The following is a 17,655-nucleotide window of genomic DNA, read 5'->3' as shown; positions in this document are numbered from 1 at the left end:
ACATATGGAATAAACAAAACGTACAGTCAATAACACAATAGAAAATCTATATACAGTGTGTGCAAATGTAAGTTATGGAGGTAAGGCAATAAATAGGCCATAGTGCAAAATAATTACAATTATAATTTAGTATTAACACTGGAGTGATAGATGTGCAGAAGATGATGTGCAAATAGAGATACTGGGGTGCAAATTAGCAAAATAAATAACAATGTAAATAACAATATGGGGATGAGGTAGTTGGGTGGGCTAATTACAGATGGGCTGTGTACAGGTGCAGTGATCGGTAAGCTGCTCTGACAACTGATGCTTAAAGATAGTGAGGGAGATAAGTGTCTCCAGCTTCAGAGATTTTTGCAGTTCGTTCCAGTCATTTGCAGCAGAGAACTGGAAGGAATGGCGACCAAAGGAGGTGTTGGCTTTGGGGATGACCAGTGAGATATACAGTGTCAGTGTTTGTTGCTGGCATGTCATACCTAAGTTTGCTTATCTTGCCAATGAAAAAGTCATTCAAGTAGTTGGCAATATCAGTGGGGTTTGTGAGGAATGAGCTATCTGATTCAATGAACGATGGAGCCGAGTTTGCCTTTTTTCCCAAAATGTCATTTAAGATGCTCCAAAGCTTTTCACCGTCATTCTTTGTCATTTATCTTCGTTTCATAGTGTAGTTTCTTCTTTTTATTTAGTCACGATTTCTTAATTTGCAGTACATTTGCCAATCAGTTGGGCTGTCAGACTTATTTGCCATACCTTTTGCCTCATTCCCTCAACCATACAATTTTTCAATTCCTGATCAATCCAAGGGGATTTAACCGTTTTTACAGTCATTTTCTTAATGGGTGCGTGCTTCCTAGTAACTGGAATAAGCAATTTCATAAATGTGTCAAGTGCAGTGTCTGGTTGCTCCTCATTACACACCACAGACCAGCAAATATTATTTACATCATCAACATATGAATCACTACAAAACTTATTGTATGACCGCTTATACACTATATTAGGCCCAGTCTTTGGAACTTTGGTTTTCCTAGATATGACTACTATATTGTGATCACTTCATCCTATGGATTTGGATACTGCTTTAAAGCAAATTTCTGCAGCATTAGTAAAGATGTGATCAATACATTATTTCATTCCTGTGTTGTTTGTAAATACCCTGGTAGGTTGACTGACAACCTGAACCAGGTTGCATGCACTGGTAACAGTTTGACGTTTTTTCTTGAGAGGGCAGCTTGATGAGAGCCAGTCAATATTTAAAAATCACCCAGAAAATATACTTCTCTGTTGATTTCACATACATTATCAAGCATTTCACACATATTATCCAGATACTGACTGTTAGCGCTTGGTCTATAGCCGCTTCCCACAAGAATGGGCTTTAGGTGAGGCAGATGAACCTGTAGCCATATTATTTCACCATTATTTAACATGAGATTGTCTCTAATCTTTACAGGAATGTGGTTCTGAATATAGACCGCAAAACCGCCCCCGTTGGCATTTGTCTTTTCGGTAGATGTTATAACCATGTATTGATACCACTGTATCATCAAAGGAAGTGAGTTTCAGAGATAGTCAATATGAATGTAATCTGTTACAAGCAAGTTATTGACTTCATGGACCTTGTTTCTCCGGCTGCATATGTTAATATGGGCTATTTTTAGCACTTTTCTGGGTTGCTTGATTGTTTTTATTCCTTTACTGGAAAGCTGATCAGAAATAGACTTGCTCATGTTATTTATATTGGAGCTGATAGTGCAGGGTGCCCTGCACACAGTGGTCTTCCTACTAGGGCACACCGCCTCAGTGCTAACAGTGTAACTCTAGTTCATAGGCTCATGATTACTGCATACAATAGCTGTAGGATCAACAGAGGTATTCAGGGCAATTAGGGGGACATAAATTAAGATACTTACATTGTGTCTGCCAACGCCCCTAGGATAATGTACATTTGATGCAGCATTATGACGACTCATTGTCACAATGGTAGGGATTAACTGAGCTGGTCTTGGGTCATTGATAAATCATTGTTTCAACGCAGCCTTGAAACACGTGGACAGGAGCCAAGATGATTTGGATGGACTCAGGTCATTCCTGTAGAGTATCTTCAGTTTCCAGAAGGTGTCAAAGTTATCTATAAAAGTGATTCCAGCAGAGCTACAGTAATCTTTTAGCCAGATGTGTAATGCCAGTATCCTGCTGAATCTTTCACACCCACGGCCCAACGATGGTACTGGACCTGAAATGATTGGCTGTTTTTTTTCTTTTAAATGTTAAAATCAGTTCTTTAAAATCCATTTTTCAGATGTTCTGAGCTAGCCCTCCTGATGTCGTTTGACCCCACATGTACTACGACAGCGTCAGCTCCCAGCATCTGTCGTAGAACAGTCAGAAGCAGCCTTGTGATGTCCTGTACTGGCTTGTCGGAGACGTTTGTTGGACTTGATAGTTGGCATGCCAGTGGCTTTCAAGATGTTAATACATTTATAGCTATAGTGACAGCTTAGGGGGACAGTATACTCCTGAGCCCTACTACCTGGCAACCTCCACTCTGCACATTAAGGTACACTGTATGTCTAGGTCTCTGAGGACAACATTATGCCATATTTAAGCATCATCAAATTCCAGTGCTGAGGTCCTCCCCTCATCCCCTTGTTATCATGGACTGTTAACTGACTGTAGGGAGTGAAGGTAGTTGTGTTTATGAGCTGATCTGTTATCATGGACTGCTAACGGACTATAGGGAGTGTTATGAGCTGCAGTTAGAGGAAAGGTCCCAGCAGAGCCTGCAGTAGATTGTGATTCGCAGCCTCTCTCTGCTAGCCTAGCTGGCGCACCTGCTTAATTCTTTACCATCCAACACTTGACTGGACTTTATTTGCATTTTAAGTGACATCAATAGGTAAGGGGAATAAGCATATAATAAATCAAATGAACGATGCATACTCAGCATAAAACGTAAATACACACATGGACGCTCGCACACGTACATAGAGCAGAGATGAGATATGGACTACCTGGGTTGACAAAGACCTTTCATAACAAACTTTATTCCAGAAGTTGGTGATGAATATGTAAACAAAAAGTGAGCTTGGGAAAATTACAGAGGAGAGATGGTATCAAAGCTGAGGATTCTGGAGCTCTGAATTTCTTTCAGATCCAACGAGGTTGGAGAGGGAACATGCTCAGAGGGCATAGCCAAGTTATAAACAGCTAGGTATAGCGCTCCACTGAGCTGCCAGCTGCCTAACTTTGATTGTGGGAACACTTTACAAAGTTTAGCAGAGGAATGGTACAGTGTACAAAGACACAAAGCAAGAGGGAAAAAACAGAGTCACACAGTTCATCCTCAAACAGTCCCAAAATACTAACTGAACTGCGCAAGTGCATAAGCAGGGTACATACACATGACTTCTCCATTACTTTTAACCATATTTCCATGACCAACAATTGGTGGCGTCTATCTACGTATACAAAAGTAAGCGTAATGTGGTATCGACACTGGGAGGCTGCTCTCTGATCCCATGTACCATCTCCTGTCGTTGTGCAAGGCACTTAACCCCCCACAAAGTAGAACACCTGTTAGGTAACTGTACAAAACTTGTGGTCAACTCTCAGTCTCGAGAGCTACTGGGTGTGCAGGCTTTTGATCAAGCCCTGCTCAAACACATCAGAGCCAGTTTATCAAGGTCGGTTGAGCAGCTAATTTCTAAAATGTGGTTTGTTAGAGGAGGACTGGAATAAAAGCCTGTACACCCATTATCTCTCCTGGATGATGGGTGACCACCCTTGATGTACTGTATAACATTGCAACCAAATACTTAAGCCTTTTGAAATAATTAGCTCATTATCAAAAGATCAAATGGCTTTGACAGACCACAAATATTTTTATTCAGCTAAAGCGAGCCCACAAATCTTCTTCAGGAAATGTACCTTTTCTAGTTTAGTCATATTTATCTTAGCTAGCTACCTTAGAAGTGTTTACTTTGCAGGCTGACTAGCATCTATTGAGTTGCAATGTCCCATACATTGGATGTCCGAATCAACTGGAAGTATCTACAAAATAAGTGTTGAAGACACATAATCCAAAAGAGAGGCTACATCGAATATTTTCTCCTAAAATTACTGTTCGCGATTCACAAACTGATTCACAGCGTTTGAACTGATTCCAACTAATACAATGGTGAAGTGAATTGTTCGTTTCGTCAAAAAGAATTGTTTAAATGAATCATATGAATAATTCAAAAAAGTAAATCAACTTTGTATGGCCTTATTCGCGAGTGTCGGTGGAAAGTTTTTTGGGACAACAAAAACAATACATGCTAACAATAGCTATTTAACTAGAGGGTACAATATATGTTTTGAATTGGCTACCTAGTTATTAGTCTGTTCTCTATCATATTGTATAGGCTATGCCTACCTGCTGCTGCAATGTCCAACCGTCTCTCTGTCCTTCAGCAACCATCCACTTGTCTCGCACACATGCAGGTGATGCGCGCAAACAAAGGCGCGCTAAAGTGTCATTCAGATCCTGGCTGATATGTTGATTTTTATTTGATTGATAAAATAAATAAACTATGGCTAAATAAATTACATTAATAGAAATCATCAAATGAATTTTCATAACTTTTACAACATTTTGGGGATTTTATCATTTTCTAAAACCTTTCCAGGCCTGGAAAACCCAATTTTAAAACCATTACTTTTCAAGAATTTTCATGACAATACGAACCCTGGTAGGCATGTACGACGTCAAGTGCATATATGTGATTTCACAGGAGAGCCATTTGAACGTAAACATGTTTTAATTTTTTGGCAGAAATGCCTTCTGGAACATGTGAAGTTTCATGTGCCTTATTAAAAAAATAACTTGTATGCCATCTGTAAATACGAAAACAATTGTTACAATTACGAGCCTAGTTCGTTTAGCCATGGAAAAAGACAGCAACCTTCCCGCTAGCCATGATCGGCTGAGATAATAAGTGGACATGCCGAGAGTTCGGATTGGTCCTCTATATAGCACGCTTCTGTCTATAACATGAGCTGGTCAGTATGTGTAGGTAATCCATTCTAACGCTGCTTTTTTGAAAGACACAATTTAAAATTTTGCTACATAAGACCGAATCGAGCCGGTCGGTCACATATAAGTTAGGAGGGAGCTAAGAGAGTAGAGCAGCAGAGATAGGCGTACTCACTGCAGTTCTGCTCATCTGAATTGTCTCCACAGTCGTTCTGGCTGTCACACCTCCAGTGGTCTGGAATGCAGTTGTTATTCTCACAGCGGAATTCATGAGGTCCGCAGGTCTTTTCATCTTTTTTACATCAGGAAACAAACAAACAGACAGATGCAAATGTCTTCAAAGAGCATGAATATTAATGGTGGAGCTATCATATTTCTATGTGTAATCATAATTTCCTTAGGGTTTCCTCGTAGTGCAAGGCTGATACCAAGTTCAAAACATCCCTCGTACTCGAGAGACGCTTAACACAGTAAGATGAAATACCTGACTGTGCTGCCAATGGCTTAGATCTCCTAACAGAATCTATGACAACTTTGCAATATTAAACACTTTCTTATAACCCCAAAAAATATCTGCAAAAAAATAAGATTGGTGATAGAGATGGTGTTACCTCCGCTCCCCGTGAGATTGTTAAGGCAGAGACTAAAATAAGGGTGAGGTAATATTTGATTATGTCATCCAATAGCTCATTGCCTTTAATTGCCTAAATGTTTTGCTATGTTATAGATACACATTTCATTTATTCATCTCAAAAGTTTGATTCAGAGGATTCTGTTTCCTAAAACAAAAGGAGAACAAAAAAACCTTTCAAACTTCAAAAAATATGTATATCTAAATTCCACGTAATGGCTTTCAAAGTCAGTCACGTCTCTTTTATAATCTACATTCATACATAAGTAGCTAAGGCATATGACCAGAGTATAACAGTACTCACGTAGAGGGTGTGGTATCAGAAGGAGATGGTAACAGGTGTGGCAGGATGCTGTCAAAGTCTTTATATTATGATATATGCCTAGAGTATACAAAGCTGTCATCAAGGCAAAGGGTGTAATTTTTTATAGTAAAAATAAAGAAAAACCCTTGAATGAGTAGGTGTCCAAACTTTTGACTAGCACCATACATACAGTGAGGGAAAAAAGTATTTGATCCCCTTCTGATTTTGTACGTTTGCCCACTGACACAGAAATGATCAGTCTATAATTTTAATGGTAGGTTTATTTGAACAGTGAGAGACAGAATAACAACAAAAAAATCCAGAAAAGCGCATGTCAAAAATGTTGTACATTGATTTGCATTTTAATTAGGGAAATAAGTATTTGACCCCCTCTCAATCAGAAAGATTTCTGGCTCCCAGGTGTCTTTTATACAGGTAACAAGCTGAGATTAAGAGTCTGCTCCCAACGGGAGTGCTCCTAATTTCAGTTTGTTACCTGTATAAAAGAGATCTGTCCACAGAAGCAATCAATCAGATTCCAAACTCTCCACCATGGCCAAGACCAAAGAGCTCTCCAAGGATGTCAGGGACAAGATTGTAGACCTACACAAGGCTGGAATGGGCTACAAGACCATCGCCAAGCAGCTTGGTGAGCAGGTGACAACAGTTAGTGTGATTATTCGCAAATGGAAGAAACACAAAATAACTGTCAATCTTCCTTGGCCTGGGGCTCCATGCAAGATCTCACCTCGTGGAGTTGCAATGATCATGAGAACAGTGAGGAATCAGCCCAGAACTACACGGGAGGATCTTGTCAATGATCTCAAGGCAGCTGGGACCATAGTCACCAAGCAAACAATTGGTAACACACTGGCGCCGTGAAGGACTGAAATCCTGCAGCGCCCGCAAGGTCCGCCTGCTCAAGAAAGCACATATACAGGCCTGTCTGAAGTTTGCCAATGAACATCTGAATGATTCAGAGGAGAACTGGGTGAAAGTGTTGTGGTCAGATGAGACCAAAATCGAGCTCTTTGGCATCAACTCAACTCGCCGTGTTTGGAGGAGGAGGAATGCTGCCTATAACCCCAAGAACACCATCCCCACTGTCAAACATGGAGGTGGAAACATTATGCTTTGGGGGTGTTTTTCTGCTAAGGGGACAGGACAACTTCACCGCATCAAAAGGTACGATGGACGGGGCCATGTACCATCAAATCTTGGGTGAGAACCTCCTTCCCTCAGCCAGGGCATTGAAAATGGGTCATGGATGGGTATTCCAGCATGACAATGACCCAAAACACACGGCCAAGGCAACAAAGGAGTGGCTCAAGAAGAAGCACATTAAGGTCCTGGAGTGGCCTAGCCAGTCTCCAGACCTTAATCCCACAGAAAATCTGTGGAGGGAGCTGAAGGTTCGAGTTGCCAAACGTCAGGGTCGAAAACGTAATAACTTAGAGAAGATCTGCAAAGAAGAGTGGGACAAAATCCCTCCTGAGATGTGTGCTAACCAGTTGGCCAACTACAAGAAACGTCTGACCTCTGTGATTGCCAACAAGGGTTTTGCCACCAAGTTGCCACTAGTCATGTTTTGCAGAGGGGTCAAATACTTATTTCCCTCATTAAAATGCAAATCAATTTATAACATTTTTAACATGCGTTTTTCTGGATTTTTTTGTTATTATTCTGTCTCTCACTGTTCAAATAAACCTACCATTAAAATTATAGACTAATCATGTCTTTGTCAGTGGGCAAACGTACAAAATCAGCAGGGGATCAAATACTTTTTCCCCTCACTGTACATACATACATACATACAGTGGCTTGCGAAAGTATTCACCCCCTTGGCATTTTTCCTTACAACCTGGAATTAAAATGGATTTTGGGGGGTTTGTATCATTTGATTTACACACATGCCTACCACTTTGAAGATGCAAAATATTTTTTATTGTGAAACGAACAAGAAATAAGACAAAAAAACAGAAAACTTGAGCATTCATAACTATTCACCCCCACAAAGTCAATACTTTGTAGAGCCAAGTCTCTTGGGGTATGTCTCGATAAGCTTGGCACATCTAGCCATTGGGATTTTTGCCCATTCTTCAAGGCAAAACTGCTCCAGCTCCTTCAAGTTGGATGGGTTCCACTGGTGTACAGCAATCTAAGTCATACCGCAGATTCTCAATTGTATTGAGGTCTGGGCTTTGACTAGGCCATTCCAAGACATTTAAATGTTTCCCCTTAAACCACTCGAGTGTTGCTTTAGCAGTATGCTTAGGGTCATTGTCCTGCTGTAAGGTGAACCTCCATCCCAGTCTCAAATCTCTGGAAGACAAACAGGTTTCCCTCAAGAATTTCCCTGTATTTAGCGCCATCCATCATTCCTTCAATTCTGACCAGTTTCCCAATCCCTGCCGATGAAAAACATCCACACAGCATGATGCTGCCACCACCATGCTTCACTGTGGGGATGGTGTTCTCGGGGTGATGAGAGGTGTTGGGTTTGCGTCAGACATAGCGTTTTCCTTGATGGCCAAAAAGCTCAATTTTAGTCTCATCTGACCAGAGTACCTTCTTCCATATGTTTGGGGAGTCTCCCACATGCCTTTTGGCAAACACCAAACGTGTTTGCTTATTTTTTCCTTAAAGCAATGGCTTTTTTCTGGCCACTCTTCCGTAAAGCCCAGCTCTGTGGAGTGTACGGCTTAAAGTGGTCCTATGGATACATACACCAATCTCCGCTGTGGAGCTTTGCAGCTCCTTCAGGGTTATCTTTGTTCTCTTTGTTGCCTCTCTGATTAATGCCCTCCTTGCCTGGTCCGTGAGCTTTGGTGGGCGGCCCTCTCTTGGCAGGTTTGTTGTGGTGCCATATTCTTTCCATTTTTAATAATGGATTTATTGGTGCTCCTTGGGATGTTCAAAGTTGCTGATATTTTTTTATAACCCAACCCTGATCTGTACTTCTCCACAACTTTGTCCCTGACCTGTTTGGAGAACTCCTTGGTCTTCATTGTGCTACTTGCTTGGTGGTGCCCCTTGCTTAGTGGTGTTGCAGACTCTGGGGCCTTTCAGAACAGGTGTATATATACACTGAGATCATGTGACACTTATATTGCACACAGGTGGACTTTATTTACCTTATTATGTGACTTCTGAAGGTAATTGGTTGCACCAGATCTTATTTAGGGGATTCATAGCAAAGGGGGTGAATACATACTGTATGCACGCACCACTTTTCCGCTATTTATCTTTTAGAATTTTTTGAAATAAGTTATTTTTTTCATTTCACTTCACCAATTTGGACTATTTTGTTTATGTCCATTACATGAAATCCAAATGAAAATCCATTTAAATTATGGGTTGTAATGCAACAAAATAGGACAAACACCAAGGGGGATGAATACTTTTGCAAGGCACTGTACATACATTCATATATAGTATTATTATTATTTAAAAATAAATTATTTCAGTTATTTCAGTGTCATACTCCAATTGGTGCCCAGCCCACATTATAAGATATTATTTATTAGTTGCTGTTCCAATGTGACAACAGGGGCAGGAACTCATTAAGAACCAGCCACTAACAAGATCTAAAGGAAATACTGACACAGCACTATAGATGATATATAAGAACATCTACTTTATATCTTAGCTCATTAGAGCTTCACTATTACAACCAAGATATAAGAATCTTTGAAAATGAAAATTAAATTGTATTAAAAAAGCATAATATTCTCCATATTGTCAATGTTTGACTATTTTGAGTACTGGCACGTGGTATACCTACAACTAAGTTCTCTTTTTTTTTGCAGCACCTTTTCAACTTTGGCATCAGATTGATTTATATCTGAGTGTACTGAAATATCTTGTAAAAAATGCCACCAGATAAAGAGTAACAGAAACTCAGAAGCAGAGATAACAATCACAGGGAAATCAATGTAAGGAGGGGGCTGCAGGGAAGTGACATGCCATTATAAAAAATCCTGATGATAGCTTTTTCAGATGTCACTCAAATGATAATTTCTGCTGAGATTGGCATGCTGATAACACCCACCATACACACCAGGGTTTAATTAATTAAAAACCGATAAATACAATTGTAGCCGGCCAAATTGTCCGTGGCAGCATATCATACATCCCGATTTTGTGCTTCAGCACCATTCTCTCATTCCTTGCGCGCTGCCTTATGCGCCTGATGCTGAGGAGAGAGAGAGCGAGAGAGGAGCCTTGGGATACTGTTGATTGCGAAGATGGAGGCCTTTTTCATTGAAGTAAAATGAATGTTCGAGAGTATGCCTATAGTGAAAAGCCTACCAGGGGAATGTCCTCCATATGGGCAAGTTTTAATATTTTAGTGGACAAATATGGGAAGAACGTTGGCACGGCCAAATGCAGGCTACTGTGCAACAGTTTTTTTTCTCCTCTCGTATTTATAAACATTTGTTTTATCATCACTGTATATAATTGTTATTACTGTAGGCATATTTATTAATCTAAACCAGTTCTTTAAATATGCAAAACATGTTTTGGTTAACTCAGACATTTTCGTTGACTAAATTAAGTTCGATCTGTCTTTTTAATTGTGTGCTCCATATTTAGTTTAAGATACAGTAGGTTATAAGTAGGCCTGTTGTAAAATACTGTACATATCATTAGCCTATTGCTGTACATTTGTTGGGTACAGTAGGCACTAGCCTTTCTTGGTAATTTCTGCAATACAGCCTGTTCAAAACGTTTGTGAAGGTTTAAACCAGTTAGCAAGTGTTTTGTTTAATTCTGAACAATTTTCTTTGGCCTAATTAAGTTCCAACTGTAATGTTGTGTTAGCTGTAATATAATATCCTGCTCGTATTTTCTCTAAGAAATGGCTTAACTTACTTTTGATATTAGCCTAATAAAGTGTGAAGGTTTGGTGTTGTGTGGCTATTAGCCCATTATATTGCAGGCCTATGACATGAAGGCATTGTGCACCGGTGCTCCAACTGACTTCGACAGATGAACTTGGTGAGGAAGAATGTTTGAGGCCTAACAGAGTTACTCCTATAATATTACAATAAAATATTCTGATTGAAAATGAATGAATAAGCCTCCTTCTGTACACCTATATCTGTATAGCAGAGACAGTAGGCTAGCCTATCTGACAAGGATACTGAAATACACGCCGGTGTCATAACATGCCGTCGGTCATATCTCTATCTCTCTGGGGCTAGGCCTAAGCTTCTCACTCATTCTCTCACACACACACAGTGGACGCCTAAGCCTATAGGCCTATGCATGCAATGCCCTGATGCATTAAGTGCTGAAAACTCCAACAGCTGAACCGTGAGGTGGACAATTATTATTTTAGGAAAGTAAAAACCAATAAAACAATAGGCTATAAAGTTTTGTAATGCTACACATCGAAACACAAGCAATAGTGTTTCTGTCATTTGTTCTAGGCTATTTTTAAGGACACGGTAATGTCCCTCGTTTTTTGGTGGCGCTGGCTGCATGGGTTGATGCCCTAATGGGTTACGCACCCGGTGCATATGGATGAGCGGTACATTTGTTAAATAAAAATCCTCCCGGTCACATGTCCGGCACTAACTTTTCTTAACGGGGAAACTAAACGACACACACACACCATTGAAGATAATGTTATTTTCTCAAATTGACCAATTGATTCAATTGGTTCAGCCAAATAACAAAGACAGACAAGGTTGGTTTGGAAGCTGTTGGAGGCCTTTATTATCCGTCCCCATTAAATGATAGGCCATTTTAAACAGTGAACGGCTATCCTAGATTGGTAAAGGCTCATGAGAGGTAAATTGTTTCATACATGTATGAACTAGATGTGCAAGGGATGAAAAACACTGACATCCACACAGGTAAAGTGAACTGGTAATGGAAGTATGTTTTTCTCTCCAGGACAATGGTTTAGGACTATGATTTCACTATCCTATTCTAATTATCCTCTATATCGCACTCAATTGTTAACTGAACAGCATTTAAGAAACGTTAATTAAAATGTCACAACTTCTAAAAGAGATCTCTTTAGTTAGTGGCAATTATTAGCTTACAGCTTGTTTTGAACTTCAGAAGTGTTAGTATCGAACAAAACAACCAATACTTTGAGTGAAGAAACAATTGATCTTGAGCTGATCGATTTTCCCAAAGATTATGGCAGCCTATCTATCCACTCAAATAACCATTGGACTGAGATGAAGAGGAAAACATCCTTAAAAGATAGAAAGTGTTCTAACACTGCACAAAGGCCCAAGAAGGCTATTCATGTGGAACCTTGTTCTCTCTCTTCTAGATCAGAGCAGAGCAGAGCAGAGCTAAAAATCATTTAAAGCCTAATCCAGAGGAAGAAGTCGACTTCAAAGTAGAACACAGCTCAGTGACTTCCTAGATTCACAGTTTCAAGTCATGACCGGTGGTAGAGATGGTTGTAGGAGGTTGGAAAGTATCTCTACCACTGAAAATAATACTCTTTGTTGGGGTCAAAGCACTCAAGAAGAAGGTGCCATAATGCACTAACTATCCAATATGATGTCTGCTGTTTTGGTGCCATATACACTACTGAAAAGTCTGACATCCAGTGCTGATAAACTACCAGTAGACAATCTTTATGGCTGCTTCAACTCACTCAGTACAGAGCAGATTAGAATGAACCCATGCGTACAATTAATTCATTTCCTAATCACAATTTCAACCGAGGAGCAATAAAACTATAGGACTGGTTTGATTTATGATTTGAAAGCTTCCCCACTCACCACAATTAGCCTCGTCTGACCCGTCCGTGCAGTCTGGGTCCTCATCACACACCCACAGCTTGGAGATGCAGTGCATGGAGGCCTTACACTGGAACTGATCCGGGGAACAGGTGCTCTCCGCTGTGGAGAGGAGGGGGTCCAGGTTTACACCAGGTCAAATCAAATTTTATTTGTCACATGCGCCGAATACAACTGATGTAGACTTTACCGTGAAATGCTTGCGGGGAAGGGAGAGAGCGATAGGGGAAGGGAGAGCGTGATAGAGAGAGATAAGGGAGAGAGAGCGAGAGATAAGGGAGATGGAGAAAGGAAATACATTTAGGAGTAAGAGGCGAGCAAACAGCCCTAAAGCCTTGAACACATGGATAATTTACAGAGGCAGGAACAGAGAGAAAACATGCTGTGTTAATAACATGTATTACTATACCTTACAGATGCCTCTGATTTAGAAATAACTGACTTGCAAACAGGTTAACACAATAAACAGCTCAACCCAAATTGCAGCTATCTAGAAACATCCAATTCAGTTTAAAACACTGTTAACCATCCATGTCAATTCACCAGTTAGCGAAACCGTGGTATAGTATCACTGCATACCAAAAGCAGCAGTAGTTGTCTTCTGTTCCTTTCTTAACCTTCCCATTGTTACACGACAGCACCATTATCTGTTGATTGGCACCACCAGATATTGGTGGCACCTTAATTGGGGAGCACGGGCTCATGGTAATGGCTGGAGTGGAATGGTATCAAATACATCAAACACATGGTTTCCACTCTGTTCCAGACATTATTATGAGCTGTGCTCCCCTCAGCAGCATCCTGGGATTGGCACAGTGTTCCTGATAAGATCTACCACATTTACATATGTACATCTACAGTCTGATTAAGAGTGAGAATGCCTATGACTCCTACAGTGTATTGGGATGGCTGAAGTAATTATATACCTCTCCTTAATCAAGGCTTATACTGACTTTCACTCCATAGTGACTCTCACTCCATCTTGAAATCACAGGCAAGCAAAACAAATGTAGCAACCCACATACATTTTGTCAGAGGTATAACCTTACTGCTGATAGCTAGAGTTACCATCAAATAATATAAATATCTATCGCATTCTAATTCAATGATAGCTAATCCTCTCACACAGGGAAAGGGCTGAACAAGCATGCCTTTGGAATACCTAATCACTATCTGACTCCCTATTATTTAAGTCAACACGTAAGGGTAGGCTGTCTGAGCTTCACTATAAATTCACTGGTAAAGACCTTTAGGATTATTTGTCTCAACCTGTCAGATACCACTTTTACACCTTCAAATAATACGTTCCAGCTCACTCTTTGTTGAACTGCTGGCAAACAAATATCAAACAGAAAATAACCCTATAGAAAAAGTATAGCCTAAGTAAAAAAAAAGTAATCCTAAAGATTGTCCTTTAGAAGTCATTTAGAAGGTTCTTCTTACGACAGTCTGTCTCATCCTCTCCGTCGCCACAGTCATCCTGTCCGTTGCAGCGGAGGTTTAGAGGGATACACTTCTGTTTCCGGGTGCATTTGAACTGCCCTGACAGACAGATGTACGTCTCTGAAAGATAAAATAGAGGAGAAGAGGTAGAACCAGTGGTGAAAATCATCCTTCAAAGAAAACATGTAGGACAAAAGGCTGCATCACCTTAATGTAAAGTGAAGTTGTTGACTTAGCAAACAACAACCTAATAAAAAAAAAACAATGCTTTGAAATCAAAGCACATCCACACATGGGCTTGTTATTGTGACAGAAATCTATACTTCTTATTTTTTTATATTGCAGCAACATTTCTTGAAAAGGTATCAAGCAGTAAGAAAGGTATGAAGCTGCTGGCTAACGTATTGTTTGATTTTCCATCTGAACATCAACAGGTTCAGTGTGAAAGACAGTAACAACTACAGTCTTATTCTTTAATGGACATGTTATTGTGGCCAGATACCAGACGTATGTGTTTGTGTTGCAGCAGGTTGTATTGAAAGCTATCATTAAAGGTATGAAGATGCTTGAAGACGTATTGTTTATCTGCTCTTTCCCCTGAACATCAACAGATAACAGACTCTTACAGACAGACTCAGTGTGAAGGACAGTAACCTCCCTATAAATATAATTCCTACAACTGGGAAGCCCCTCAGACCACAGCAATTTGACTTCACCAATCTTCTTGAATGGGGATGCCTGTTCCAGTCTTCCTCCTTACCACAGTTGGCCTCGTCTGAGTTGTCTCCACAGTCGTTCTCCCCATCACAGATGAAGGGAGGTAGAGCACAGAGGCCAGTGCCACACTGGAACCGCCCGGGCTGACATTTGAATTCAGCTGCATGAAAATTAGCAATGTTATCTCAGAGAATGCAAAGCCAGCAAATTACAGTACTTGTACACTGAACATTACATATGCTCACGTATTGTGATAAGATAACATTTGTAATCTAAAAATGTAAAACAGCATTTCTTGCATTTCTGAAAATATTTCTCAAAAGAAATGTGTAACTAAGTAGCATTTGTAAACACGCATTTAATACACATTCTAAAGTTCATTTCAAAACGCAGCATATTTAAAAAATATTCTCAGATCACAGCAAAAATGTCACTTGAGTGTAATAACAAATGTAGTTTCCAAGGCTGGGTTATAGATTAAAACCCCTAAAGTTGCTCAGTGTGAATTTGGCCTACCATACCAGGATCCCCAGTAAGTCCAGTAATGCATAGTTTGTATAAATGGGAAAATATGATACTCACGACAGTCAGCAGGCTCGTCTGATCCATCGCCACAGTCATCCACAGTGTCACACTTCCACCAGAAAGGAATACACTCATCTGTCCCGCAGCGGAACTACAGAACACACAAATTAATCAGACAGAATTCTAACTCAATACAAAAAATTTATTCTAACTTTCCATTCGAGTTGTTCCAAGCATAACAAGCAACACTACAATTTTATTGGGACTTAAGCTACAGAAGCAGGGCAAGAAAGAAGAGACTGTGATAAACAAAGTGAAAAGGCATGAAACAACAGATCTATCTAAAACACAGAATATAATAACAAACTGGAAGAGATTTACCATATTATCTATAAGTGCCGAGGAGAGTGTGAGGGACTAGGCACTGACCTGACTTGCAGTGCAGTTGGAGAGGCAGGTCTTATTGTCAGCTGCGAGGTAGAAATTAGTTGGACAAGCACACTTGTGTTCCCCGCTGGGGGAGAGGAGACACAAGTGGCTGCATCCTCCATTGGCCACCTGACACTGGTGCTTGGGCACTGCACAAGAGGGGGGGGTTCAACATAATTAAATTGAACATTAGCCACATTCTTAATACCATACCCTATATAATCACATCCTACATAATAATAGCATAACCTATGTAATCATAAAGAATATGACAGTCGCTATGGGTTGGCAGGTGAGGGGACTGCTTTGCTGGGTGGGTTACCTTCAGGTTGGCGTAGTGAATGGTAAATCTTGACAGACTTGATGGCTTGCCAGGAGTTGAGCAGCTCTATCCCCTGGGCCCCAGTTGTTTTATGTGCCCTTCGGAGTGACTTGGATTTCCCATCCGTCCAGTAGACAAAGTCCTCAAACAGTGTCAGACCCATCACCCCTTGGATGTGGTCGTAGGACACTGGGAAGAGACACAATACAGGTAAAAGAGACTCTCCATTAGTGGAGGAGCATGCAGCATGACAGCATATCTGTCTTACCAAATACAACTATTATGACTGCAGAAGCCAACAAATGATCAGCAGTGTGTTCTAATCAGACCTGTTTAAATGTATTAGTTTTCTTTAAAATACTTGTAATACTTCAAATATTTCCATTATTCTCCAATTTGTTTTGAGGAGGTGAGGAGAGAGGATGCAAGGAAATGTACCCATTGTATTCTGCCTCACCTTTGTGTCTCTGTGAGCCGTCCATGTTGGCAAACAGAATGTGGTTGTCGTCAGCCCAGTACAGCCTCTTGTTGGTGTAATCTATAGTGAGGGCAGTGGGGCTGTAGATCTCCTTGTCGATGATAACGACCTGCCCACGGCCATCCATGCCCACACGACCAATATAAGGGGACTCACAGCAGTCCACCCAGAACACATATCTAAACAGGGAGGAATGTGGAGAGTTCTTTGAAGATGTCACTAACAAAACATAGTAGGTTAGCATAATCTAAGTTAATGGTCCTAATTGGAAAAACCCTGAGAAGTAAAAGTAGGCTCAGTATTGTCACCACCTTGCTTCTGGATTGAGCTGTAACATAAATGTTTGAGTCAAAGGTTAGAGGATATACACGTACAGTTGAAGTTGGAAGTTTACATACACTTCGGTTGGAGTCATTAAAACTTGTTTTTCAACCACTCCACAAATCTACTTTGTGCATGACACAAGTAATTTTTCCAACAATTGTTTACAAACAAGATTATTTCACTTATAATTCACTGTTTCACAATTCCAGTGGGTCAGAAGTTTACATACACTAAGTTGACGGTGCCTTTAAACAGCTTGGAAAAATTCCAGAAAATGATGTCATGGCTTTAGAAGCTTCTGATAGGCTTATTGACATCATTTGAGTATATTGGAGGTGTACCTGTGGATGTATTTCAAAGCCTACCTTCAAACTCAGTACCTCTTTGCTTGACATCGTGGGAAAATCAAAAGAAATCAGCCAAGACCTCAGAAGAAATGTGTAGACCTCCACAGGTCTAGTTCATCCTTTGGAGCAATTTCCAAATGCCTGAAGGTACCACGTTCATCTGTACAAACAATAGTACGCAAGTATAAACACCATGGGACCGCGCAGCCGTCATACCGCTCAGGAAGGAGACGCGTTCTGTCTCCTAGAGATTAACATACTTTGGTGCGAAAAGTGCAAATCAATCCCAGAACAACAGCAAAGGACCTTGTAAAGATGCTGGAGGAAACAGGTACAAAAGTATCT

General features: G+C 40.4%; 1 protein-coding gene across 1 annotated transcript in view; it reads right to left on the bottom strand.

Annotated features, from left to right (window-relative positions):
- LOC121536153 (low-density lipoprotein receptor-related protein 1B) overlaps positions 1-17,655 on the bottom strand; it is a 189,014-nt gene that overhangs the window by 33,010 nt on the left and 138,349 nt on the right. The window contains exons 46-53 of the mRNA XM_045206691.1: positions 16,619-16,818; positions 16,162-16,350; positions 15,840-15,988; positions 15,468-15,561; positions 14,929-15,045; positions 14,169-14,288; positions 12,708-12,827; positions 5,193-5,309 (exon numbers count right to left, since the gene is read on the bottom strand). Coding sequence (XP_045062626.1) covers positions 5,193-5,309; positions 12,708-12,827; positions 14,169-14,288; positions 14,929-15,045; positions 15,468-15,561; positions 15,840-15,988; positions 16,162-16,350; positions 16,619-16,818 — 1,106 coding nt within the window. The remainder of the gene's footprint in view (positions 1-5,192; positions 5,310-12,707; positions 12,828-14,168; positions 14,289-14,928; positions 15,046-15,467; positions 15,562-15,839; positions 15,989-16,161; positions 16,351-16,618; positions 16,819-17,655) is intronic.

This window comes from Coregonus clupeaformis, chromosome 23 (assembly GCF_020615455.1).
Source record: "Coregonus clupeaformis isolate EN_2021a chromosome 23, ASM2061545v1, whole genome shotgun sequence".
NCBI classification, from domain to species: Eukaryota; Metazoa; Chordata; class Actinopteri; order Salmoniformes; family Salmonidae; genus Coregonus; species Coregonus clupeaformis.
Note: the sequence above shows the minus strand (reverse complement) of the source record. Positions and strands in the feature narration are given on the sequence as shown.